The following is a 26,974-nucleotide window of genomic DNA, read 5'->3' as shown; positions in this document are numbered from 1 at the left end:
AAGGCTAACAGGGTTCATAGCTACAGGTTCTCCTGTTTTCCCTCCATGCTCTCTGCTACTCCCTACTATTGTTTTCACAGCCCCCTCTTCCCACCACTGTCCAGTGCCTGATGCCCTGAAGAACCAAGCAGCATCTGAAGAGAGAACCACCAACAAATCACCACCTGGAAGACACAAAGACCAACAAAGTAATAGGAAGAGAGAAGAGTGGAAGGGTCTGGAAAAGAGGAGGAGTTTATTTATCATAAATACAGATCACCTAGACATGCAGTTTATCCCACAGAAGAGGCAAAAACACCAGAGACTCTCCAGAAGGCCACACACTGGAAAGCTGTTTCCCAGTTACTTCCCTTTCTCCACAGCAAGACCAGGATGAACTCAATTGTCCAGCAGCTCGGGGATCTTTTCTACCATGGGATTGAACTGACATGTTCCACCAACTGGATCTGTGTCTGCTACTGGCAGCAGTCTAACTCCATGCCAGCAAACTCCTCCTGCCTGGTCAGAGGTGGAGGTTTCTTAACAAATTAATTAATTCTGTCAGTGCTTGTTTGGAGCACAATGGAGCACAGGGGTTCAGTGGACAGGGGCATGTATTCACAGACCTAACTGGGAATCTTGCTGCCAACATCTGTTTTGGGAAAGGCCATTTCTAGAAACAGTATGAAATGAGGCTCTTCAGGCTCGTGTCAGAAATTTGGGCATATTGTTTTAGCAGCGACCTCTGGATTCTGTTCCCACTAAGAACATCGCACTTTGAACAGGTTGATGACATATGATCTAATAATGGCAACTGGCTGCTCTCTGAGCAGTGAGGGTTGGAAGTCCCCCGCGTTCTCCCTGGCCCTCTGCCACGTGAACCCCTCGCTGCACGGCGCCTGCGAGCAGATGCTGCAATAGCTGACAGAGTGACTGCACTTGAGGGAAGGGAGATCAGTACAGAGTTCATTCTTGAGTCTTCCGGGGCTCAGTTCTTCTCCAGGATTCTGGTGAGGAGTTCATTCAGCCGGCTCACCATTGGTCTGGGATCCTCATTCAGTCCTGCTGCTATCATGGCATTCTCATAAATCTGAAAAAAAGGAGAAAGCATTAAATAAGCAGTAAAAGCGAGCTGGATGAGAGCTGGGGAGGAAGCGAATGTCACTCTCCAGGACTTGCATGCCGAGACCAACCATGTCTCTTCTAGGCTGTCTGGTAGGAAAACACATGGACCACAAGTACCAGAAGTACCCAGAGTGGGGAGCACAGAAGGATGTGATTCTTGCCCGCTACAAGGGCTTCACCCTGTTCCCTGCCACACGTGGTCTGCGAGCTGGCTCTGGGGAGGGTGGTGCTGCTCACCTGATCGAGCACCAGCTGGGCCAGATCAGGCTGACTGTCCTTGAGCTCGTTAAGCTTCTTAATCAGAGCATGCCTGTAAGAGTGAGAGAGATCAACACTGAGACTTAGTATTTTTAGACACAATAAGAAATTTATTTCCAGAATGAGCAGCTACGCCAAGATGGGACAGAAAAGGTTCTACCTAAAGGCCAAAATAGCTCCAACTTCCTCGCTCCTATTCTGGGGGCTTCTCTTGTCTCTCCCATCCTGTCCCTTAACCCCCATTGTCCTTGGGGGGGTGGACACAGTGTGTGTGGGTGGCTCACGTCGACTGTGCCACACAGCCTCACAGATTAAGGCACTGTAGTACACACTGTACACAATGGCGAGGGCTCTGCTAACTGGGAGCTTTACATTGCCTCCTCTCTGCCTCCACCCCAGAAAGACTGCAGTGCCCCAGGCCTAGCACTGGTACTGGGGGGCCTAGCACTGGTATTGCTCCCCCTTACCCCGTGTTGATCTCTAGAGTGGGCTGCAGGAGCTGGGCACGCTCCTCTTGGGTCTTGGCCAGCTGCTGCATGCGAAGAAAGTGACGGGCAGCCCCCATCTCAAGCACAGTGATCATGGCGGGGTGGGTGTCCAGCCGCGTCGTCACCTGCGGCAAGAACAGCCATCAGTGCCGACATGGAAAATGCACGTGGGTTAGAGGTGGGGGAGGTTCAAGGATTCGGAGTCTCCTCAGCACAGAAGCACACTAAACCCCCACACGATTCATCCCTGCCCCACAGGAGCTGCCTAAACCAGCAGGAAAGCTGGGGGCCCAAATGTCCCCACTGGTCCACAGGCAGTAGCTCGCCACTGGACCCAAAGCACTCCTTGCCAATAAGCCTTTCTAGTCCACAGGCAAGACAGTCACCAGCCTGTTCTTCTGGTAACCTGAGCATGAACTAGTAAAATGGGCTTTGCTCATTACACATTGAGATGTGGTTCTTCAGCTGCCATGCTGACCATCCAAATGGCAAATGCCAGCGTTCACCATTTACAGAAAGGAGCCATGGAGAAGAATGATTCTCAGAAGAATCTGTGGCAGCAGATCTCCAATCAACCACCATCTTTTTTCCCTAGAGTATTACCCCCGTGGATCTCCTGTACTCAGTTACCCAGACACAGAACACCTACCTTAACACCCGTGACTCGAGAGCCTAAGGCATTTCTCATCCAGGCCATCAGATCCTCAGCCTCTTTCTCTGTCAGACGTTCTGCAGCTGGCAGGGGAAAGAGGACACATCTGAGCGTGCATTTATTGTGTGCCAGTGGACAGTGAGTTTTACTCCTGAGTTCAGTCCATTTCATACTTCCATTTATCTGTTCTCTTGTGGAAATGGGAAGGCAGCACTGCTCAGCACACCCCTACGTACATGCCCTCATCCCAGACCGTGCAGGCTCATGCCCTGCCAGCACCTGCCTGCCTCTGTCAGGGCACCAGATGCACGTGTGTTGTTAAAACTCAACTCACAGAAACTCCACATATGACATTCCATCTGTTTAAATCAGCAAATTGCTTAAACTTTGATCATGTGGGCTGAAAGGGACCTGCAAGAACTGCAAGTTGCCTCAGAGCCTGAGAATGGCAGGATGGAAAGGAATGGTCTTGCTCACAGGCTCAGGAGCTGCAAGAGCAGCTGTGTACCCTCACTGGCACGGGGCGGCGGGTCTGCGTGCAGCAGGAAGGGCCAGGAAGCCTCGCGATACCTGGGCAGCTCTCTTCAAACTTCTCTTCCTTGTAGTGATCAACAACAATATCTGTCTCCACCGAGATCAGCTTCTTTTTGTCAAACTCCCGGAGGTGCAAGAGTGTCAGCTCATCAAATTGCTCATAGCAGAACAGGACCTGTGCCAAAAAAGGGACAATAACACATTGTTTGGGATGTAGCAGCATTTCCTCCTTCCCAAGGCAACTCTGCACCAAACAGCAAGAACAGCACAAAGGAAACTAGCAGGTTCAACCCCACGGTGATTATCGCTCAGGGCCCCAGACAACAGCAAACCCTTGGAGGGCTTTGTTATCATGGGTGGCAGGTCTGCAGCTGCACAAGTCCTGCTGCCCCATGGAAAGTGAGAACCAGCACCGACTCCAGCCCTGAAAGAGCCACCTGCCTGCAGAGGGCACCTGTAACACCATTACCAGCCCTGCACAGCAGCTCCTAGGCTCCCGCGCTGGCGTTCAGCGCAGGTGTTAAACAGATGTCAGAACTAGATGTCTGCACAAGTACTGACCCGCCTGCACAGCGTGTGTGACGGGTCCTGCCTGGCCTCACGCCGCAGCAGTCAGTGTGAGCGGAGACAGAAGGAGCCTGGGCAAAGACGCAGCAGTGGCGGAGTGGTGGGGCCTATCACAGGCCTCGCTGCCCGGCTCAGCCCTGAGATCCAGGTGAGCCCTGACCACTGATGCCGTAGCTCAGGGTGTTCCCCTGGCCCTGGCACACTGCTCACCCACCTCCATGTCTTTTTTCTTCATGGCCTCAAAGTACGGGGAGTGCTCGGCCAGGTGCCGGTTGGGTGCACACAGGTAGTAGATGTTTCTGCTCCCTGCCTTCATGCGGGAGGCGTAGTCAGTCAGGCTGGTCAGCTGGCCTGCGGGCAGGGCGGACGATTCATAACGTAGCAACTTCGCTATGTCCTCCTGGAAGAAATGGGCTCTTGTGAGCTGAGGGCAGGCGACTACAGCTCTACCTGGCCACCCCAAGCTCCAACAATTCCCTTTGTAGCATGCAGACCCGTTTGCAGCCCTGCAAAAAGGCTCAGGGGATTCCGACTCCCTCCTTTCCTGCACCAGATATTAAGGAGGCAGAAGAATGACCTAGACAGGATACAGGTCAGGCTCTCCTGGAAATGGGAATCGAGGCAGCGGAAAACAGTAGGGAAAGCCCTACTTTATTGCCTGTTGTAATGCATATTGCATCAGGAAGGGCTGACAAAAGTGTGGGTACAGAGACTCTGCAGTGTCTCAGATTAAGTGGGAAGCAGCACCCAGTCAGAAAGAGCCTGGGCACTAGAGAACCTGTAGGTCTTGTTAGACCCAGGAACACAAGTTACAGGCATGTAAGATTCACAGAGAATTAGCAGTCCCCCCCATCCCAGGTCACAGTAGGAGCCAGTAATCTTTCTCATCACTTGCAGTGCTTCAGGACTCCTGGTACCTTGACATCCTGCTCTGCTATTGTGACAATCCCCTCTCTCATGAACACCCCGTAGTCCTCAAAGAATTTGGCATATTTCTCAGGGTCCTTCTTGCTCTGGTCAATGAAGAACTTGATCAGTCTCTTCTGCAGAACATCTCGGAGCTTCCTGCAGCAGGAACAAGCCTTTTTAAAGACAGCTGCTAGGCCAAGACAAGAGATTTTAGATGAGTATCTCTCTCCTTGTGCAGTATTTTAGTGATGCATTTGCAAACATGAGGATAAAGAAGAAACTCTGGGTCCACCGTCTCCTTTCCCTCATGGCTCTACATCTGTTCTTTGTATCTCAGTCAAGAGCAGCTCTCGAGCTGGAGAGATAGCTAGAGCTGTGGTACAAATGTACTGCTGAAGCTCAAATCTTCACTAACTCGTGACTCAGTGATGCTGCAGTACATAACCAACTGTGCACAGGCCATCTGCCTCACTCCCACAGCTACCCTTAAACATGGGAAGGAAGCAGCTATAAAAGGGTTACACTTGGAGGAACACTTTCTGAAGGCCTGAAAACCCACTCTGAAGTGACTGGGTTAATTTGGTGACTATAGTGAAGGTAGAGACATTTCACCAGCCATGGAATACAGGGTTAGCCAGCAAACCTAACAAGGTAACAGCACCAATGATAAGGAGGGAGAGCTTACTCTTATACTTCCTTCAAGCTGCAACAATGGCAGATGTTTGAGAGGGGACTTGAAGGACAAAAAGTAAGGAAAACCAAAGCCAGATCTAAGGTGTTCTTAGAGGAGACTGGCCTGCCGACAGTCAGCTTCACGGGGCCTCAGCACCAAATGAAAACCCTGCTGGCTGGCACTCAATTTGTGATGAACGTGTGTATGAGCACAGCAGAGCTTTGAAGGAAGTCTGGAAACAAGAGGCACAAGGTGCTGTTTGAAGATCTACACATAAATAATGGTAACGCTAAAGTATGGCCCAGCTTCCCAGTACTGACAGCTGACTTACACTTTGGTTTTGTTTTCCAAACCACTTGGTGGTGCAGACCAGACACTTTAAATAGCAAATCCACTGTTACTGCTGCAGACAGAGATGCCAAAAGGCAGCCTAGGACATGAGGGGCACGAGACCCAAGCAGGCAGCAGCAGATTGTACGACACAGGACACTGCTCCCACATCTCAGGATGTGACCAGCATGGCTGAGAAAGAACTCACTTTATAGACTACAGAAATTCTCAAGGATGGAAATGCTGCAGCTTACATGCCAGGTCCCCCCAAGCCCATCTAACTGTCCCACAATGCCCCCTCCTCAACCAGCAAGAAGCCAGAAGAGCCTCAGCAGTTCACAGGACCTACCTCTTGCTTACCTGATAAGGGCACTCTCCTGCAGCAGCTCCCTGCTAAGGTTCAGGGGTATATCCTCACTGTCCACAACACCTGCAACACAGAGCAACCCTTGAACAGGGAGGCAAACACGAGTGCCAGTCTCAGGAAGGCAGCCCCTCGCCTCACCCCCCGGGGAAGCCATAGTCCACAGCCTGCTATTCCTGGTCCCAGCACACACCTCTAAGAAAACGCAGCCATTTAGGCAGGATGTCTGCAGCTTTGGTTTGGATGAGGATTTTGCGGCTGTAGAGGGCAACGCTGGAGCCCAGTTCCCTGCTGATGTCAAACATGGATGGTTTCTGCAGGAACAAGAAACAGAAGGGTAACAGCAGCACTGTGCAGGATGCCCAGCTGCACACCGTGCTGCAGTATCTCTGTGGCTGCACCAGCTGGCCAGGTCACACTGTGGTCTTCCCTACCAGTGCTGAACCCAATGAGAGCTGAAATCTTGGCTACCTTCCCTAGGGATCTACTGAGCCATCTCCCTGCTCTTGTGACTCAGTATCCCCACAAGTACCCCGTGGCACCCAGCCTACTGCAGAGACACCACACTGGCTATGCCTCCCTGCCGTCCTGCAGCCTCAGCTGCCTCCTTTCCCTACGGAGCTCTCCTGTTCTCTCCTCTTCAGGGCAGCTGGGCAGGTGTCTCCCTGTTCCCTGGGCAGAAGGGCACGTACTTGCTCAGGCACATAGAAGATGCTGCGGATGTTGAGGGGAGCATCGGTCTTGTAGTGCAGGATGTAGCGGGGCTTGTCGTAAGCCTGCGCTATGAAGCGGTAGAACTCCTCGTGCTGCCACTCGCCGATGTCCTTGGGGTCCAGCATCCAGAGTGCCTGCGGAGGAGCAGGGAGATGAGTTCCCATCAGCTCTCAAGACCTGCAGCCTCACAGCACAGGGCTCTTCTTTCAGAGTCACACTTTCCCTCCAGGATGCTGGAGCAAGGAAATATGATTTTTCAAACAGACAGACTCCTCTGCGCAGCCCGAGGGCAGTGGGATGTATTGTGGTTAATGGACATTATCACAGACCAACAAATTACTGCCCCTCACCTGGTCTCAGTCACCTCTCACAGAGGTACTCTTGCCCTGCAACATGTATAACACAGCTTTGTTTAGCCCAAAACAAAAGGGATTTGGCTAACCTCCATTGTCCCACACTTGCTACTGGTCAAGAGCATTCTGGACAGCTACCACAGCTCAGCTGACTGGCTGTACTGGTCAAGTATCTCAAGGCCTGACCAGCAGGCAAAAGAAAAAATGAGAGTTTAAGTGGGTCTGTTGCAACTGGCCCGCCTCCCTGATGGAGGTCACTATCCCACAAAGTCAGCTGAGTGCCTGTGAGGCAACTCCTGGATTGCCTGTTTTCTGCTGATTTGTTTTGGAGCAGTCAGAGATGCTTTGTGAACCACTCGGCCACCCCTGCTGCAGGGTCAGAAAGTGCTCCAGAAGTACCATTTCACATGTCAACATGTGAATTGAAGTCTCGAGCTCCAGACCGGGTCCTCTCCCTTGGCCATGCTTTCCACCTACTGCTGCTCTGAACCCCCCAAATCTTTCTGAAGCATTCAGCCCACACATCACATTAAGTTTTCAGTACCTCAGCAAAAGACTAGCATCTAGCAAAGACACGGGAGGTCCTGCCCATTTAACAAGCACTGGGACTCAACTAAGAGTCTCATGTTTCCAGCCAGGGGAAGCCCACTACACTCACTGCCACTCAAGTCCTAATGAGTGATAGGAGTGATTACTGGGGGCAATACAAACATCCAGCCCACCCTCCACCTACCAGAGCCCAACGGATGCAGGGCTCTGGCAGCCCTGCCGTGCTGCCACACTCTTTAAAGATTCTTCTGCCTCAAAGCCTTGTTCCACAAGTGGCTTTGTAACATTTTCAGCACACACAAGTGTCCTGGAGGGTTTGCAGGATCACAGGTAGGATTACAGACTCAGCTGGGTACTAAGGTGCTTTACAGCAGCTGTTGTTAGGTAAAGTGCTGCTTTCCCAGAGGCTTTCTTGTAGCTACAGTTATCACAGTTAGACCGGAAAAGCCTCTAACTCCACATCACCAGCTACATGGCAAGCATTCAAGAGCTTATCTAGGAAAATCCACACCAGGGAACTACCTATGGCTCTGTTTACAGTGAACTGATGTTGATGTGTGGAAAAACGCAAGAACAAGATCCTGGATAAAGAAAAGGCCTGAAATGGGAGCATAATGAGAATAAAGCTGCTGCTGTATCCCAAGGGAAAACAGACTTTCTGATAAGAAGATAAAAGTACATGACTCTATTAAGGGCATTTCACCCCTTGCTCTAGTACTACTCTTCTCTAGGGAGTCTGTTCTATTGATTGTCAGGTAGAAAGAGCAAACAGCTGTCTAAATCTATTTCTGGTTTTGTAATTTAAGGGAAATAGCTAGAAAGCCTTTGGAACAGAAACACTATTATGCAGGAATCCAAATAAATATCAGTGACTAATAATACCAATTACAGAACCTTAGATAAATTAACATGATAAAATATTAAAGTACAGTCTTGACAGTCTGTGCATTCAGTGCCACATTCCAGGAAACAAAAAAGCCACACATACACTCTCAACCTCCTCTCTTAGGTGAGGAAGCTTTAAACAACCAGAAAAAGGAGATGCCAGAGGACAATGATTCATGGATTTTTGTTTTAAAGATAATTAATTTCACCTAGGTGACTCCTGCAATTGGGCCAAGAACTTCTGACTAAAATGGATCTGGCTGCAATATAATTTTAAGTGGTCAGAAAATGCCAGCATCAAGCAGTTCTCAGCTAGGAACCGTGAAGAAAATCAGGCTGTGAGCTGCACCACTAAGAAAACCAACCATTTTCTGGCACTGGCTATCCCACGCTGAAGGACAGAAAGAACTGCAGCAAGAGGTGTCAGCACACCAGTGATATGAGCAATCCTTACATCACTAACGTGTCACCTGGCTTAAATAGTTAGAGTAAGTATTACAAAGCACTGAAATAATAATTCTGATTGAGGGAAAATCCAGAAGATAACTATAAATAAAACTGCTTTGCTAATCTGCAAGCGTTCTCTCCAACAAATGCAAACAAGCAGTTCCAGGCATGACTTGGGCTGGATTGTCTCCTTTTGTTCTAATTAACTGATCACTACAGGGTCTGTGATACCCTGGACAATTCTCCCCTGATTTCCAGGGACAGCAGCAGCTTTATGCTGTTTCCTGTCTGCAGTGGAGGATTACAGTGGTTCATCTCCATGGGTGACCTGCCTGTGTCCCTCCTGCTCACCTGTAACGTGTTAATTCTTCTCCCATTGAGGTACAGCGGGAAGCTGATGAAGTTGCTGTATTTTGTCACCACCTCTGGCATGGAAAGAAGACATAGAAGAGTTATGTTTGTGAAAACAACACCGTAAGAATTTCCTCAGTAACAGCAGGTGAAAGGTGTTGCAGGAGAGGAAAAACACTGTAAATTCACCTCCCACTCATGGGGCAGCAACAGACTTCACACAGCCCCTCAGCAGGTAACAGCATTTCCCTCCTCCACTCACCCTTGACTCGGTCTTCATTTGCAAACTCCTTGCAGTCATCTTTGAGATGTATAATAATCTTAGTCCCAGTTCTGACACCAGATGCTTCTGCAATCTCAAACATTCCTGAACTAGGATTAGAAACAGACCCCATGTCAGCTTGTGCCTCAGATACATCCATGACGGGACATAAAACTGTTTTATTAAACTAAGAGCACACAGAACACTTCAGTACCAAAAGAAAAAGGCAAAAAATCTTAAATGCCCAAATGCTCTCTGGGCCTCTGAGAAGCCCCCCCAAAACATGTGGCTGTCTTCCCTACAGAGACTCCAGACCCAGGACACACCGCTCTGCACAGACACCAGCAGCCTCTACTGAAAAGGAAACAAACTTCAAACAAACTTCAGGTTGTGCGAGCACAGCCTTCAACTCCTCTCCTACGTTTCCTACAGTGACTGCAACACCCAGGCTCCTGCCTTCTCCCTTGACAACTCTGCCTTGTTTGTGTGCCCTCATTCGCAGCTCCACTGGAGTATGCAGCAACCGGTTACAATGAAAAGCAGCTGTGCTCTGCTGAAGACAGCCCGTTCTGGCTGACCATCCCTACCCTGCTGCTAAGTGAACGCCCCGAGGGGATCAAACACTGGTGAGAGCACTGACCCAGGGGAGAGACAGCACAGCGATGACAGACGAGCACGCCTTCAAAGCGTACAGCAGTACAGACTGCCGTAGACAGCAGCTTGACTGCAGCCCAAGTCTCAGTTACAAGGTATTTTTTCAATAATTTAAATAATTTCATGAATTCTTTATTCCTAGGGGATTTTAAGGGGACGCAGAGCTTATCACCCCCAGAAGCTCTGATTTCAAGACGGTGCAGCAGTCATAGCTTTGCCAGCACAGACGTCCGCAACTTCAAGCAAAAAACAAAGGATGAGTGCACAGATCTGACCCACAGAAGACATGTACCTGCAGAGCCACAGCACTGCACAAGCCCTGCCTACTGTGGGTGCCCTCGAGCAAAAACCCAGGGGACGACTAGACCAAGGAGGTTAAATCTGTCTCTCCAGTCTGGGGCACTGCAAAGACGGTTGCTTGCCAGCAGGGAAGGAACAGGAGAGGCAGGTACTCTCTTTGTCCACAACACGCCTGCTCTGACAAAGCAAGTTTGTCCCTGCCATTTTCACCCTGGCACGTTTGGCCACGCTCTGTTACCATGTATAATCTGAGCAGGATCTAAACCAGTAAGCCTGGTCATGAAAGACCACACAAGCCCTGTCTTGCTTTGCACAGCTTTCAGTCCCTGCCTGGTCTGGACACAGCCTCCCCATGCTTCCAGCCCATTCTGCAGCCTTACCCATCTGAAGACCAGTGGTAGCCTGGGCTCCCCGGCTCTGCAGACTGTGAGAACACCTCCACTTTATCGGCCACCATGAAGGCTGAGTAGAAACCCACTCCAAACTGGCCGATGATTTTACTACTGGCTTCAGCTTGGCTCTGGAGAGCATCTAGAAAAGCCTGGAGGAACAAAGGAGACATAAAAGAGCACACAGTGACTTCAGGTACCACCGGGAGGCTGCAATCCAGGCTCCAGCTGGGCTCCTCACGCACTGATGCAGCCCTACGCCAGGTACCGCAGCCTGGCAGTCCAGCACCCTCATCCCACACTTCTGCTCTGAGGATGGTGCCCAAGGAAAAGGGTTTCTCCCACAGGGACTGTACCTCTGGAAAAGGGGAGTGTTGCTTAGGGCAACACTCACTGCCACTAGCAGTAAAGGAAAACAAGCAAGGGCTCAGTCAATCAAGAGCAGAAAACCTCAAAACGGTGACTCCAGAGGTGGAAAAAAAAAAAAATCGGGTACATATATATAACAGCATGAGGACACAGCTGCTGCGCTCACAGACACAGGGTGAATGCTGAGTGAGCATGTCCCCCTCCAGAACAATGGCCCAGGGAGGAAGGCGTTGGGGAGCAAGGGCAGCCAGGTGCAGCAGCATTACACACAGGGCCCATTAGCGCTGCTTGGGCACCACAGGCCTCCCACAGCACACAGCAGAGACCATTAAGAGCTAGAAGACTCCACAGGCAGGTTTCACCTTCCAAGAGGGGTGTAATTTCACAGCTGGTCTGGGGGCCAAGGGACAAAACAGAATGAAAAATTACTGGGAGAACAAAAGTGGCTGTAATTGGAGAAGACTCTTCTAAGCAGGGGAGAAGGGGTGCCTCATCCCAAGTTACCTTTGAGCCTGATCGAGCAATGGTACCGAGGTTAGAAACCAGCTCCTCCTGGGTCATCCCAATACCTGTGTCCTGAAAAGAAACAGCAACTGTAACTGAAATGTCAGTAGAGAAGCGTTACTTTAGCAAACAGCACCTGAGAAACTTTCACCTCTGACTCCCACTCTCTCCCAGCCAGCTGAGTCTGCAACAGCAGACTTCCAGCTGTGACTCCAGCTGCACATGGTCAGGACAGTGGACTTGAGAGGCACACAGCTCTAAGGGACAGCCACACCTGCCTTGGGGCTATAAACCACCAGAAAGCTCAGAGACTTGAGCCATTTCTTGAGGAAGACAAAACCACACCAACACAGGCTGGTTTCTACATCCCCCTAGAAACACACGAGATGACAGTGCTGGAAAGCCTCGCTGTGCCAGGTGCCATGCACATACAGCGACGGTTTCCACTCCTGAACAGGTCCAAAGGGGAGCTGAGAAGCAGTGAGAAACAGCTTATTTCCAAGCTGCAGATGGGGAACAGATGCCCTCACACCAGGAATCGGTGGCAGAGCAGAAAATCCTTTAACTCGCAGGTAATGCAGACCCTTGTCTACAAGCACCACGTTCACTGATCTCCACCTTCTTTTCCTTCCTCCTCTCCCCCTCACGTTATCCTCCACAAGACCTGAGTATGAAGCTGTCAATGTCCAGGCCCCCAAGAGCTGGGTACCCGTGGGAACAGGCTAACCCCAGCTGGGAGCACAGCGCACCGGCCACACCTCCCGGTGCTCTGTCAGACTGCAAAGGCACCTGGCTTGTTCTCATCCCCAGTTCAATCCAGATTTGCATTGCTGCGTGCAGATAAACATCGCCCTGCTGCTAGCGCATGCCTCTCAGGCAGCAGACCCTGCAGCAGCACGCCTCAGACTAGGCTGCAACTTCTTTTGCTGCCACAACACATTTCCACGACCCCAAGCCAACACGGCTAACAGTGAACCCCAGCTAGAGATGGCCACCCTCTCACACAGGATCCCAACAAAAATCTTTCCCATTTTTTAGTCCAACGTATTTTCAGACTTGCTCCACACGCATCTTCCACAGAAGCAAAGGGCAGGCTAATGCCCTCCAGGATGCCACTTCTGAAAACCAACTGCCATTTCTCCTCCCAAATCGCAGCAGCTTCTCTACCTGACAGAAACATCCCGAGAAGCCACTCTTACAGGTTCTCTGAGCCACGCCATAAGGCGGCAGCAGTGTGAAAGTTAGCCAAGTGAAAGGTGATGCTTGTTCCTTTGAGGAGTTCAGCTTTACCTGAGTGTCTGTGAGCACAGTTGCCGCAGCTGAGAGCAGCCTGCACATCCTGAACTGGGCTCATGCCCTCCCAGTGTGGTTAATGCAGGGGTGGGATTCGGTGTGCAGGAGTCAGCAAAATGAGCTAGAGTGCAACTGGCTGCTGTTAGATGGCTCAGAGGTGAGATGCCAGAGTGAATCCTGGCACAGCACACCTCTACCACCCATATGGGGCATTTACTGGGCTTATTTACTAGCAAAGTAAGTTAATGTCAGTACATATTTTTTAATATAGTGATTAACTCCACTGAAGGATCAAACTGTGGTCAACTTGTGAGGTTACTGAGTGAGGTGCCACGTGGGTAAGACATTTTCCTGCATCCCCACAAATCACGGCACAGCAACACCTTTCCCTTGATTAACTATGGTAAGGCCAGTCAGTCAGCTTGGCGGAGAAGAAGGATGATGCCCAGTAAGATCTCAACAGTGGGAGATGAAAAGCCAGGAAAAACAAACAGGGTATGGCAAAATCTCAGGAATCTGACATGGTCCCTTCCCCCAGGGAAGAAAAAGCCAGAAAGAAAAGTTTTCAGCATCTGGTTCAGGTTTTGTTCATGCCAGACCCTGAACAGAACTCTTAACTCCTCTGATCCACTCCTATTTATAGCACAGCATGTCATTCCCAAATTCCAGTATGTTAAAAAAAATATATCCCTACCCTGTGAATTTATTTGGCTATTGAATTCCGAACACCCTGCCAAACTTATTGCAAAATGCTTAATGACAATTCCTGGAGACTAGTTTGAAGAGGGTGAATCGCAACGAACAAAGAGAACATGGCACAAAACATCCGCTCCCCCCGCAGCACCGAGTCGCTCAGAGGGAAAGCGGAAAGTGTCCTTTGAGGCGGCTGGCCCAAGATCCCGGCAAAGCAGGCATTTCCTACTGCAGGAAAACACCTGGGCGGATTAGGATGAAAACGCCATCGAGATTCAAACAGCTCTTGCCGCGTCCGCGTTTCCTGCGGCTGGCCCTCGCGCTGTGCTTCTCAGCTCCCTTCACCAGATGGAGCTGCGCCGGGGAACGGGGAATAAAGTGGTGGCGGCAGAGAGACGGAGCTCGGCTTCTGCAGAGCAGGCCCTCTTCAGCGATGGGAAGCAAATGAACCTGCCCACGAACAGCCCGCCTCGGGCAGGGCCGACGCAAGCGCTGGCAGCACTAGCTCCATGAAATCCAAGGAAGGAGCTGGCAGGATTTCCACGGCTCTTCTCCATGCTGCACAGGCTGCTGCTCGGCCTCCAGGCATCTTCACCAGGAGCCACCGTGTCATCGCACAACCCTCTGCAAACACTTTGTACTCGCCACTGGCCAGCAAAACTGCAAGGACTGCTGTTGCTCCACCATCAACATTACAACTTCTCTTCCCCTGCAGACAGTTTCAAGCCCTCCCTTCAGTCTGCAAGAAAAGTTTTATCAGGCTGAAAACAACCACAGCAGAGTTATTCATAAAAGCACGAAGCAAACTGTACATGGGGCTTCACAAATTACAAGACGCGAGGGGTATGTGCAGAGTTTAAAGTGCCAAATGCTTCTCCACAGCTTGGAGAAACCAACCACTGTATACCATGAAACAGTTCAGTGCGCTGACACTTCATTAGCTGAAGGTTAATTACAGAAGCCCTTCTGTTACTCAGCAGAACCACCACCTACTCATCTGCTTGAATTTCCCTTCTGGGACTTCTTAGGGTGCAGAGTAAACAGCCTCCCCCTGAACCATCTCCTCTACAGCCCTGTCCCTCTGCAAGACACCACAACAGGCTACAGACTCTCACCCCATCTTCCAAGGGCTACAAAGAGCTCCACGGCCACACTTCTATAGCAAGTAACATTTACCCTGAAGAGACAGCAGCTGAACATTGCTTTTGGCACCTTTTTGTGCGTGGAGACCTCCCAGATACAAAGCCTGCAGCTGAACTGCACAGGACCTTTGTGCTTTTTCTGCACTTTGCTCTAACCTTTGTGGTGTGGGTGCTGGATGTTTGCAAACAGAGGCTGTCCTGTGGAACGATGGCTGGATAACGGCTGGGCACGCGGGACCTCAGCGCTCCCACCATGAAATCCTCCGGGTTTGCTCCGCAGCCCTGAGGACCTCGGTCTTCCTTGACAGAGGAGTAAGTGAACACCTTCGGCCCCACTATCTGTCTCACCAAATCAGTCAGTCCACAGCTCTTGTATTCATATCATACTTTTTGTAAAGCAGAAACAAACTGCACATAATTACAGCAACAAATCTAGTTTAAAGCAACAAATTGCTTAGTTTAGCTTGTAAACAAGAACGGAGGTAATGCAGCATCTTTGCTCATTACCTGAGTCCAATTTAAGGTATTTTAGAGCTTTGTTAGACCCAAACAATCCATTAACTAACCATTAACTGCTGCCTTTGCCACGGCTGCACCTGAAAGAATGCTTGCAGTTAGAGGTACATATCTGAGCTGCTGTGCCTTTCATTTTGCTTTGTTGCAAAACGAACACTTGAAACACATTTCAGTGCAAAATCTCAACAGGGCATCGGAAGAACATTGACTGTATTATAAAATAAGGACATGCTGCTTTCACCAACTGATAAGGTAATAAAATCCAAAAATGTCCAATTAGCAAGTGTCCCCCCTGTTATTTAAATACCTTGCTTAAAGAGACTTAGAATTCACAAGACCAGGACAGCAGCTGCACTGGAGCAGCGTTCTGGTTTAGAACCAATACGGCATCTGCAGCAGCAACCAAGAGGAGAAAAGCCACAATAAAACTGGTGCATACAGGTACAAGGTGATCTTGGCCTAGTGCATGGAAGCTGTCCAAAGCAGAGAGCCTGAGGTTTCCTTTCCTTTCCAATACCCTGTGTCAACACTATTTTCAACAATGCTGAGCATTGCTACAGGCTGAGCCTCCACCCGTTCAGGTCTAAACACACGCTGTTCAGAAAAGTAGTTCCTTTTATCCACTCTGAATTTTCCATCTTTAAATGTGACATGCTCTTATTCTGGCACGAAGAGGAAGAAAAGATTCTGCACTTCCTTCCCCCTAAGCCACAGGTTATTTGAGACACATTTATATTTCTGGTTCCCTGGCTTATTTGTTAAAGATGATGCAACAACTGGAAGCTCTAACCCACCCCTGCAATCAGTGCCATGTTTCTGCAAGCTTAATTCCACCCAAGGCTTGTTGAAGTACAGACAGCTTTACCCCTCCATCTCCACCTGCATTACTGTCCATCTCCTGCTCCCCTGCTTCCTCAGCCCGAGTGGGGGGTGGATGCTGCAGTGCCGCACGCAGCGAAGGACATAACCCCCTCTCTGCTGCAGCCTGGCAGCACAGGGCGGCTGCCAGGACACGACCCTGCGTGGAGGGGGACCGGGTCCCCACCTGCACCAAGCTTTGTTGGACATGCGGGTGCACCTGCACTGAACTGCTAAAGCCCAAACATCTCAGTTCCTTCTTAGAGCCTCAGGACAGCCCAGTCCTTGGTGCAGACTGTTTATAACTCCTAAGTCAGGAGAGATCTGCTCAGCAATACAGGGAGCTGTTGCAGGGAGGAGTGGTGTTTGCAGTCATTTTAACTCCTCCCAAACACAGCAAACTTGTTATTTTGTGGCTTCGCAGACACTGATTTTGGATGACTGCAAAGTGAGAAGAAAGCCCAGCAAAGAGAACTGAGCAGCCCAAGCTCTGGCAGCAATTACGCTGCTTACCCCTGTTAAAACAGCAGTCACACTCCCTCACCCAGCAGCAGCAGCTATTAACTCTGTAAACATTTCAAACAATTTCCTCTAAACTGCTAGCACTGTCCTAGCCCTAAATTAAGCACCAGCACCGAGCACAGCTCCAGCCCCCGAGCTCACACAAACACAGGGTTACCACCAGACACCGCAGTACGGCAGAGCTGCGTAGCTGTGGTGACACAGCTAAGCGCCTGTCACCAGCCAGCCGCCAGCAGCCTTCTGCAGGTGTTGAAGGAGAGCTCTGTGGTCACAGGGCTTTGGGGTCTGTAAGGGGTTCTCTGTTCCCACCTCAAAGGGTCCAAAAACACGTCTGTAAAGCCTTAGTGTGCAGGACTGCAGAGCTCTGCAGATCTGTCCTCATTGAAAACACACCCTTATCATTTTCAAGTGGATTTTCTTACGGGATCTGACCTTGCAGGCTGTGCCTGCTACCAGATGGAGCTGTCCTAGAAACAGAATAAGGCAGTTTTCAAAGGGATGGAGGAAACCACGGAATTTGCTAAAACAACAGGACTTTGGTGAAGGAACTGAGGTGGTGGACTAGATGGTGAATATTTCCCTCTTAGCAGATACAACACTTGGCAATGCTTAGGTAGGGTGTCCCTGAATTGAGGACATCATATTAATTCTGAGTCTTGCTGTGCTTACAACTGAAATTCAGTCCTGGCAGAGAAGCAAGCAGAACTGCTGTCACTTAAGAGAGATGAACACAGTCCTTTACTGGAGCTAGATAATCTCCCCAGGAACGTGCCTGTAGCAGAGGCCGTCACACGTTACAGACCTGCCTTTTCTCAACTGGTGAGACACAGAGATGCTACAGGGCTTGGAAGGGGAGGGGAAAGATCCAGCAGATGTAGGGGCCAAGAGCAAGAGGATCTGAGGACAATGACGTAGGGATCAGAGGAAAACAGGACCTTTCTAGAAAAAAAACAGGGTGACCTCTGCTATAGATCACACACAAGGGACCTGCTGCTTCTGTTTTGGTGGGTCCTGGTGAGTATGTAAAACAAAACAGTGACTAAGGGACAGGTTCATCTCTTCCTCAATCGTTGCAGGCAAGTTTTCTTGCACCTTTGCAAAGGTAGGCAGGCAAATGTTCTGAGTGAGGCTTGTTCAAAGTAATCCTTATATGCAGTATGTTTCTTCAAGAGGTTATAAATAAACCCTTCACTGGAGGTAAGGAGCTTTACGCACTACTGAGAAGGCAAACCTATTAAAAGAGATTGGAGTAGCGCTGTTCTCTCTCCCTTCTCAGAGTGCAGCACTGCTGCAGTTCAAAGCTTCCGAGTTAAGACTCATTTAGTCGTATTAGAGATGCACAGGCAGGCAGGTAGGGGGTTATAAAAAGACCAAGTCCCTCACACGTCTAACTGGGTATGACATCAAATGCACCCTGTCTGCAAGGTGGGCAAACAGGTCTCTTAAGCAAACTGCCAAAGAAGGGGACAGCTTCCACAGCTACAGGGCATGAGTTGGAGGAACGTCTTAATGGGTTCTGAGGCTACATGTCCACTGGGATCGTAAAAGGGAAAAATGAGAGCAAGACAGGAGTGATACCCTGCTTGGGGCTACGTGAGAGCTCAGTAAAGAATTGCTGTTACACAGCAGTCAGAAAAGTGCGATAGTCAGGTGTGATAGGAATAGCAAAGCCGCTGCATTACAGTTTGAGCATCTTTGAGTTGATGAGTGTGTTGCCCACTGATGATCGCTAACTTCCCCATGGCAACCACAGCTGCTTGTTCTGCAGAGAAAGTATAAAATAACTGAGCAGCCTCTCACAGCCAGTGCTTTTGTCCCACGTCAAAAATATCAGATTGTGTGCTTTGTCTGTGCCACATCTCCCCTGGACCCGCTACGGTCAGCCTTCACTGACACACTGCTGTCTGCCTCATTCTCTGCTCTCCTGAGAACAGTCCTCAGCTACACTCTCATGCCTAACACTGGTCCATGAGGAAAGTTACTGATTTGTCTTCTTTGCATTAAGAACTTTGTAAAGAAAACACCAAAACTGAGCTTCAGCCTTTCACCCTGGACAACAGCCATGAACAAGAGCAATCTGAGTACAGAGAGAAGGCCCAGCTCCACCTTCCCTCACCACACTGAGGCCCACAGGTGAGCATGCTGACGCTGACTGCCCCACTCCTGCTAAGCATGTTGGCACCAGTAGGGAACAATCTAAAGCAGGGCTGCAGAAAGGGGGACAGGTAAGTGCTATGGTATTGCCACACTCTATAGTCCCATCTGCATGTTGGGGCAGAGCCTCAGCACCAGCTGGACTTGGCCTGCCCTGGAGCAGAAGGAGAGAGAGACAATCAGCAATGGGAGGTTCTTCTCCCCATCACAGCATCTCCCAGTGACTGAGGTGAGGGGGAAGATCTGCAAGCTATCATGTAAGGAGGTGAGGGAAATCCACCCCAAAGGTCAGGATGAAACCAGAATGCCAACTTTTTCACTAGTAAGAAATGCACACACACAACCTGGGAAGTGCACCAAACAAGGTACTGGGAGAAAAGCTACTGGTATTTCCTAATGTGGAATGAAGGAGCAGCAAATTTTCCTATGGGGACAAGTGAGGAGCAGATAAATTGGTGGTTTCTCATCAAATCCTGAGGTTACAGCCTCATGAACCAGAGCTCAGCTGAGGACAGCACACTTCTTCAGGCAGGCTTAGGAATCCATGGGACTGTGCTGCCTCTCAGCTTCCACTGCTCCTTCACAGGACAAAGGCTAGTGAAGAGAGCAGCAGGGCATAACGCTCTCCTGTTACCAAAGAGAGGTACCTGGATAGTGATGGTTCCCTTTCCACTGTCTGTCTGCAGATGGATCTCCATCTCTGGCAAGGCCTTCCCCTCTGCCATCAGCCGATGACGCAGCTTCTCCAGCGCGTCGCTGCCATTGGAGATCAGCTCCCGGATAAATACCTGGGAACAAGACACAAACTGACTCTGTGGCCTGGCCCTGTCCACTGCACACGACTCCCACAGACCTGGGAACTCACTGCCTACTCACAAACTAATTCCCAGCTTGCTAGAAGAACTGCGTTTCCCCATTATCTGCCAGGAGAACAGCCTGTCTGAATATTAAAATACAGAGGCTCTGAGGCTCACAGAGTCACCTGGCCATACCTACAAATTGTTTTGAACACACATTTTCAAAGTGTCTTAAGAAAACATCATTCAATAAAGCAAGACATGTGAACAGCACAGGACTTGCTGAGAAACTGAGTAGGTATTCTCCAAGCTCAACCGTTCTGGATGTTCCCCTTGACAGAGACAGGGCTTTGCCCACAGAAAATCTACCGGCAAGTAGTGGGTGCCTTACCTCCTTTTCCGAGTACAAGGAACGGGCAACGATGTCCAGCAGTTTCTTTGTTTCAGCCTGAAACTCATGTTTAGAGGCTGCACCTAGAATAAAATCACAAACACACCTTTAAGGCACTTCACCAGTCTCCTCTTGGGAAGGAAGGCAAAACTGCAATCTCACCGCGTGCTTCAGCTTCCCAGGAGCGAAAGCCTGAAGCAGGATGGGACACAGGTAGCTGTGGCCTCCAAAGAGATGACAGTAAAGGTGTTGTTGACACACCCCTATGAGGCAGCACACTTTGCCAAGCAGACACTTGGCCTCTGTGCCTCAAGTCCTGGCACACAAACCTGACGGCAGTCAAAGCCTGCAGGACCGCCATGCTGGCCACCGCGTCTGGGCTGCAGAGCAATCAGTACACGAGGATTCCCCCTGCTCCTAACGCGTGGCTCCATGCAATCCCCAACCGCTCTCTCAAGTGTCTCCTGTGGTTTATAGCCTGCCTTCCATACTCTCCCTCGAGTCAATTTTCAAGGGAAGCATCTGCACATGCCCTGCTCCAAGAGCTTCTACAGGCAGGTAGCATTTCTTGTGCCCAAACAATACTTGGAACCCTAAGCAGAAAAAGGCAGATTCTCAAATGTCTCTGTGGAGCAGGCAAGGGAGTGCATACATACAGTCACCTATGCAGGCTGTGCCCAGAAAGAGAATTTTCCTCAGAAATAACAATACTATAAAACATCTCAGCTGAAAGACCATCCTTGGCCTTTGAAAAATAGCATTTCTCCTTCTAGAGGCATTAGGGAACCCTGAAGCACCCTGGGGAAAGCCACGGGTCACACATCACCTCTGCCATGTCTTGCTGGAGAGCACCTACAGTCCCCAGCAACAGGGGCGAAGCCGGGGTGTGGACAGCAGCAGGGGCAGTGCATCAACCCCACTGGGGGCTTCACAGCCTGGCAGTCTCAAAAGTACCTACCAGAAAAACTACGGGAGCACGGAGGTAAGATGATATTTCTGTGCTTGAATAACTCATGGGACTTTGCTTTAAAGCACCTCTTCCTGGAGACATGCAAAGCAATTCATTCTAACCAAAAGGTTGACACCAAGATTCTCATTAGACCTCCATGATCCACAGCAATGACCTGGGCAGGCACAGCTTGCTTCTGGGACAAAAAGTCTCTTTTTAGGCAAATTCTAGTGCCCGTGGAGCCTCTACACATATGCATGACCATCAATTGCCTGGCTAAGCCCACAGATGCAACTTCTTCCTGCAGTCTTGATGGCCCCATTTCTCAGTAGAGGCCATCCCAGTTTTGGGAGATGATGGTGCAATACAGATTCAAACTGCAGTCTGTCAGCTACAATGCGATGACCAGTACCGGCGCCTCCTCCAGAGGCAGAAGCACTACTGTGGAGGGCTCACCCTCACAGTCAGGGCACAGCTACACCCAGACCTTGTCCCAGGTCTGCCTGCACCCCAAGGTGTTCCCACAAGCCATCTGTGTTCATGCCCACCTTTCACGTTCTCCGTGTTGCTGATGATGGTGTGCAGGGGCTCTTCTTCCTTGTTCTCCGCTGTCTGCGTGCTGTATGTCCGGACAGCAGAAATGCTGGTGGCAGGAATGTTGTACCGGAGACTCCAATGACGGAGTATTTGTCTTTGGAGACATGCTGCTCCTTTTGCTAGAAGACAAAATTGAAGATATTTCAGTATAAATCACAAGTATCAGCAGCAACAGGAGCACTCTTTAAAGGTCCCACTTAAGCAATCCCGCAGGGAGTTACACTGTCTGAGCAAGACTGAAGTTCCCTCAGCCAAACACCCACCATTTCCCTCCAGCATTGCCTTCACTGCAAAAGAAGGGCAAGTTGCTACTTTAGACTCTGCTGAATGAAAATTCCAGCCAGAAGATGACAGTTAGTAGCTTTCACAACGAATTAACCGGTGAGGAAGAGGCAGCCTGCAGCTTCCAGTGCTGCTACCTGGCCAAGCTGAAGACAACAGGGAACACTTCAACTCCCACATTAGTGAAAAAGTAAAACCCTGGTGTGAGTGAGGCAGCCTGCACCTCCAAGAGATGCCTCTGCTGCGCATGCAGCTTCTCTGGATGCTGTACTAACACAGGCAGGCCTCTAGGCACCAACATCTCTTTCTCCTGCTCACTTTCATCCCACTGACAGCAACCAGCTCCTTTACAAGAAGCTCACTCCCATATCTAAGAACAACTCCAGCCAGCCCCGTTTGGCTCCTGTCAGCCAGCTGAGCAGTTACATTATGGCAATAGATATTTGGCTCTTGACTGTTAACAGAGCACAGGGATTACATCCTCCAACAAAGCCAGCTCTGGGGTACGCAGCACGTGCAGCAACAAAGCCACTAGTTCAACAAGTCTCTCATTTTCCCCACTGATAGTGTCAGGAAACGGCACGAGCCCTGTTAAGGACTGGGAGTCCCAGTTCTCCTCCTTCATTGTGCCCAGGTGCACCGAGCAGTCTTCTCACTACTGGGGGATGAAACAAAGCTAAACCTGACCACAAAAAAACTATTTACAGCACTAGAGAGCTCTGTCCAAAGCCAGTTACTAGGTGTGATTTCTGAATTGGAGCGAGAATTGGAGTAAGAGCCGGGAGGGTGCGGATCTGAACACGTGGCTGCACTGGGGCAGGCGGTGACTCGGCCTTCCCCAGCCCTGCCATGAACATAACAGACAGGGCTGTTTTGGGAGGCAGAGGAGCGACCAGGCTGGCCTGGGCAGAGTGGGGAGAATCTGGCTAAGGAGCAAAAGTGTCTGGAAGCAGTGACAAGCCCGGGCTTTTCTTACGACTCACTTTGTGCTTGCAGGTTGTTTCATCAAGCAAGGAAAGGAGGCAAACCCTACAGCCCAGGCCTGCAAGAGGCACATTTTCAGGATGTCCTACACCCACAGACTGAACAGAGAACCATTAGTATGGTGAGAGGACCAAAGTGCACCTGTGACCCCCCCTGGAAACAGCTTCTGTGGCCATCTACAGTCCTCCAGTCCAGCTGACATGCTGGGAGAGCTCCGTTCCCTCCTGAGCCTTCCTCCACCCTGTCACAGCCCCTGAGTGAACTCAGCATCCCAGCCCTTTCACCAACATCCCTCGTCATCCTCTAGCCCATCTTGGGAGGTCTCAGGCTCCCTTCACAAGTGCTCTGCAAACCTCCTGCCCACCTTAGCAGGTACTACAGCCAGTATGGTCATCGAGAACAGGTCTTGCTGTTCCAGGCCATCAGGCTAGCCTCTCACTCACTCCAGATCAGGTGAACACAAACCCCCAAGCTTTAACAGTACATCTGGCTCCTGCATCTCATCCCCAAGAGCTGATCGAGGAGGCTGTCAGTCCTTGTTCTTCCTCCTCCTCGTAGAAAGCTTTGAATCAAGATCCACTGCTCCAGCCAGAAGCTTGAATTACTCCCCAGTCATTCTGCCCTTAAAGAAAAGAGCCCACAAATAGTTCTTAATGCATCTGAACACCTCCTACACACATATAACTGTTCGCTTTCTGCGTCACAAACAGTTCTGCCGCATTATCATAGGACATGTTCTTTATCTTTCATTCGACTGCCTTTGTTGGGCTCATCTGAGAAAACAACAAGGAAAACAGCCTGGGTGACTGAAGCGGAAAGCAGTGGAGAGCTCGTTGTGTGGCTGTCCAGCCCGTCGAGCTTCAGAGAGGAAGGGCCCGAGACAGCCCAGGGTTTACATATTTTATTTATGTATTTAGACAGGGTTTACATATTTTATGCTCATTGCATGCTAGATGGTGTAGGATACCCTGAAAAATCTGCACTTGTACGCACACACACACACATATTTTCCAACCAGCAGAAATAAAAGGGGGAATTTTGCTCCCTCCGTGACTCCAGGATCCAAAAGAGAAGCAGATCATCAGCAGCTCCGTGCTAACCTTAAGGCCACTTCTGTCATCAGATCTCCAGGCAGCAAGGCCCCAGAGCCAACAAACAGGTCACCCCCCAGCCCATAAACACTACCTGACTCTAGAAAATACAGCTATTTACAATTTTTTGATATATTAACGTTTTTTGTCTGCCTACCTCTAAAGCACAATAATAAATCACCGCCCATCAATTCAGAAAGTTATTTTTGGGTACGTGTAATGTTTGGTCTTATCATCCTTAATTAACAGCCCGTTCCATGGCAGGTGGAGACAAGGCTCGTTAAGTGCAAGCTGCAGCATCTTCAGACCCTTTCTTTGTCTCTTGCAGAGCCCTTACCTGGCCAGCACAGGAAAGGCTCCCGGCAGTTCTGGATACAAAACCAATTATCGGCACACAAAAGCTATTGAGAAAGTATCTGCTGAATTAACAGGGTAAAGTGACACTCAGAATGAGCCTGAGAAACAAATTTCTAAGACCAAGAGACAAAGAAGGAATGGCTTTTGCCCTGGTCGAGCACTGCGATGTGCTGGGGCAAATCAGGTCTTTTTATATCGAGTTAATCAAATGCTGAGCTTTATCACAGCCTACATACCCTCCTATTTGCACCACTGCCCAGCCTGCACCGTAAAAGACGGCAGATACCCACATTACTCTCTGACTTCCAGTTCTCTGTGAGTCCCAAGCGATCCTAACCAGAGCGCCATGCACAGGGGGAACACGCCACAGGAGAGAGGGACCCTCGGTCTCGGAGGCACCAGGACGCCTCTGGGATTCCCGAACCCAACCAACCCCCCAGGAAACACAGCTTCTTCTGGAAAAGGACTGCAGCGAGCCAAGCCAAATGTCAGTTCGAAATTTAGGGTGGGAAATCGAGCACAAAGCAGTACGCAGTTCAAAACAAAGAGGAGAATTTGGGTCAGCAGAAATTACCATAATAGCTTGATTGCTGCGCAGTTGCAAGCCTGAGGATGCTCTTGCAAAGAGGAGCACTAGCAATAAGATGCTTTCAGCTCCGATCTCATTAGAAGAAAGAGCTCTCTAGCTGGGCACCAGATCCTGTACAAATCTAGGAAGAAGAGAGTCCCTGACTGATCCGCTCACACCAACGCATCTCCCACAAAACTCTGCACCAGCTTCAGCCTTCAGCACTGCGAGAGCCAAGAGAAAAGACTGACCACTTTGCACGGCTGAAGTGAAGGGAGAAGGGAAGGGATGGCTGTCTCCGCAGCCAGGGATCTCCGCCTGCATCCAAGTGAAAGGACACCACCTCCTGCTCCTCCCTATTTTCCACCCCACACAGCTTCTGCTCACTATTTTTTCCCGGAAGGATCTGAATGACAGGTTAAGGAATAAAACTCTGGCTCTGCCAGAGCATGTCTAACCCAAGGGAGGCACACAGCTTCTCTCAGACACGGATGCTAACAAGCCACTGGGGGTTTCCGTGGTGGAAGAACTGAATTGCCCGAAGTGGCACTCAATGGCACAATAAATCTAACAGTCTGACCCTGATAGCGACCCTATTTGTCACACCATTTCCTTTGTCACAGTCTCTCTTCATAACCCACGGGGAAACCACAGACCACATTGGCCACCTACAAAACTGTTGATTAGGAGCCAGACAACAGATAAGGAAATACTGAGCACAGCACAGGCCGCTCACAGATGTGCAGGAAGCTTCTCACCGTGCCTCGGTTAATGACAACTCACAAGCACGTTTCCAGACCTACACGCTACGGCCTTGATATGACAATATGTCCCATAATCGAGACCTCAGAGTTTGGATTTTCTTAGCTGTCCATCTTGCCAGCTATCTTAGGTGAAATCTTGAGTGCACCCCTGGGAAACAAACCCTTCAGGTGTTACCTATTCATAGAATCACAGAATCATTCAGGTTGGAAAAGACCCTTGGGATCATCGAGTCCAACCCTCAGCCCTACTCTACAAAGTTCTCCCCTACACCACATCCCCCAACAGCTCATCTAAACGACCCTTAAACACATCCAGGGATGGTGACTCCACCCCCTCCCTGGGCAGCCTATTCCACTCTCTGACCACTCTTTCTGGGAAACATTTTTTCCTGATGTCCAGTCTGAACCTCCCCTGTTGCAGTTTAAAGCCATTTAGGTAAAGTCAGGTTATCTAGTGCTGACACTCTGTCCTCTTCTGCTCCTTTCCCAGAACCCCCCGAATCCACACGTGCCCCACAAGATGAACCTGACCACACTCCGTGACCTGACCGTGCCCTGTGCCCCGCCTGAGCCCGCGGACGGCCCTGAGCATGCGATATACCCTGTACAGGCCTCCACGAACCCGCCTCCCAGCCAGCGGGTTGGGCGTTTACAGCCGCGGTTCCCAGCAGAGCGGGAGCTCTGGCGAGCCGCTCCCGGGCGGGCAGGCGGGCACGACGGCACCTCAGCGCCCACCCTTCGCCCCCCAGAGCAGGCGGCGGCCGGAACCAGCCAAGAGCGAAGTAACGCTGCCGGTGCGCACCCGGGCCCGGGGGGGGTCCCGACGGCCGCACACGGGGGCGAGAGCAACCCCGGGGAGGCGAAGGACGCGATGGCCGGCGGTGCCGCGGGCCAGGGCCGAGCCGAGGGAGTCCAGCCGTCCCCTCAGCCCCCCTCACGCCGCCCGCCCCAGGCCCACCCGCCGGGCCTGCGGCCCCGCGGCCCGCCGGGGCTCGGCGCAGGCTGCCAGTCGCCCGGTAACAGCGGGGTGACGGCGCGGCGGGGCCGCCCCAGCTCACCTGCGGGCGCCCGCGGCCCGGCCCCGAGGCGCAGCAGAGCCGCGAGGCACCGCCCCCGCCGCGCCGCCGCCGCCGCCGCCGCCATGCCGCGCGCTCCCGCCTCACGCGGCGCCGCCCCGCCGCCGGCGCCTGGCGATGACGTCACGGGGCGGGGACGGGGCGCGCACGCACCGCCGGGATCCCGCCAGCGCGCCGCGGCGGGGCCTGCTCGGCCCGCACCCCCCGGCCCCCCCCGCAGAGCCCGGGGTGCGCCCCCCGGCCCCGTCCTCACGGCGTGGGGAGCACCCCCGCGCCTCTCCCGC

At 51.0% G+C, this 26,974-nt stretch overlaps 1 protein-coding gene across 2 annotated transcripts; it reads right to left on the bottom strand.

Annotated features, from left to right (window-relative positions):
• Nucleotides 1–216: 216 nt before the first annotated feature.
• TRAP1 (TNF receptor associated protein 1) lies at nucleotides 217–26,786 on the bottom strand. 2 transcript variants are annotated; one of them, XM_074841038.1, is made up of 18 exons: nucleotides 26,673–26,786; nucleotides 21,520–21,687; nucleotides 20,023–20,105; nucleotides 19,482–19,622; nucleotides 11,657–11,728; nucleotides 10,775–10,935; nucleotides 9,441–9,550; nucleotides 9,179–9,252; nucleotides 6,572–6,727; nucleotides 6,073–6,193; nucleotides 5,876–5,945; nucleotides 4,521–4,668; nucleotides 3,818–4,003; nucleotides 3,073–3,211; nucleotides 2,500–2,585; nucleotides 1,830–1,975; nucleotides 1,342–1,414; nucleotides 217–1,069 (listed from the first exon to the last, which is right to left on the bottom strand). In XM_074841038.1, the coding sequence occupies exons 1-18, from the start codon at nucleotides 26,755–26,757 to the stop codon at nucleotides 968–970; spliced, it is 2,121 nt and encodes a 706-aa protein (XP_074697139.1). In that variant the 5' UTR covers nucleotides 26,758–26,786; the 3' UTR covers nucleotides 217–967. The 2 variants fall into 2 exon arrangements, with proteins under 2 accessions (XP_074697139.1, XP_074697140.1); XM_074841039.1 differs by lacking the exon at nucleotides 26,673–26,786 and adding an exon at nucleotides 25,102–25,189.
• Nucleotides 26,787–26,974: the final 188 nt, after the last annotated feature.

The sequence above is a fragment of the Strix aluco genome, chromosome 15 (genome assembly GCF_031877795.1).
Source record: "Strix aluco isolate bStrAlu1 chromosome 15, bStrAlu1.hap1, whole genome shotgun sequence".
NCBI classification, from domain to species: domain Eukaryota; kingdom Metazoa; phylum Chordata; class Aves; order Strigiformes; family Strigidae; genus Strix; species Strix aluco.
This window is presented reverse-complemented; position numbering and strand designations above follow the sequence as displayed.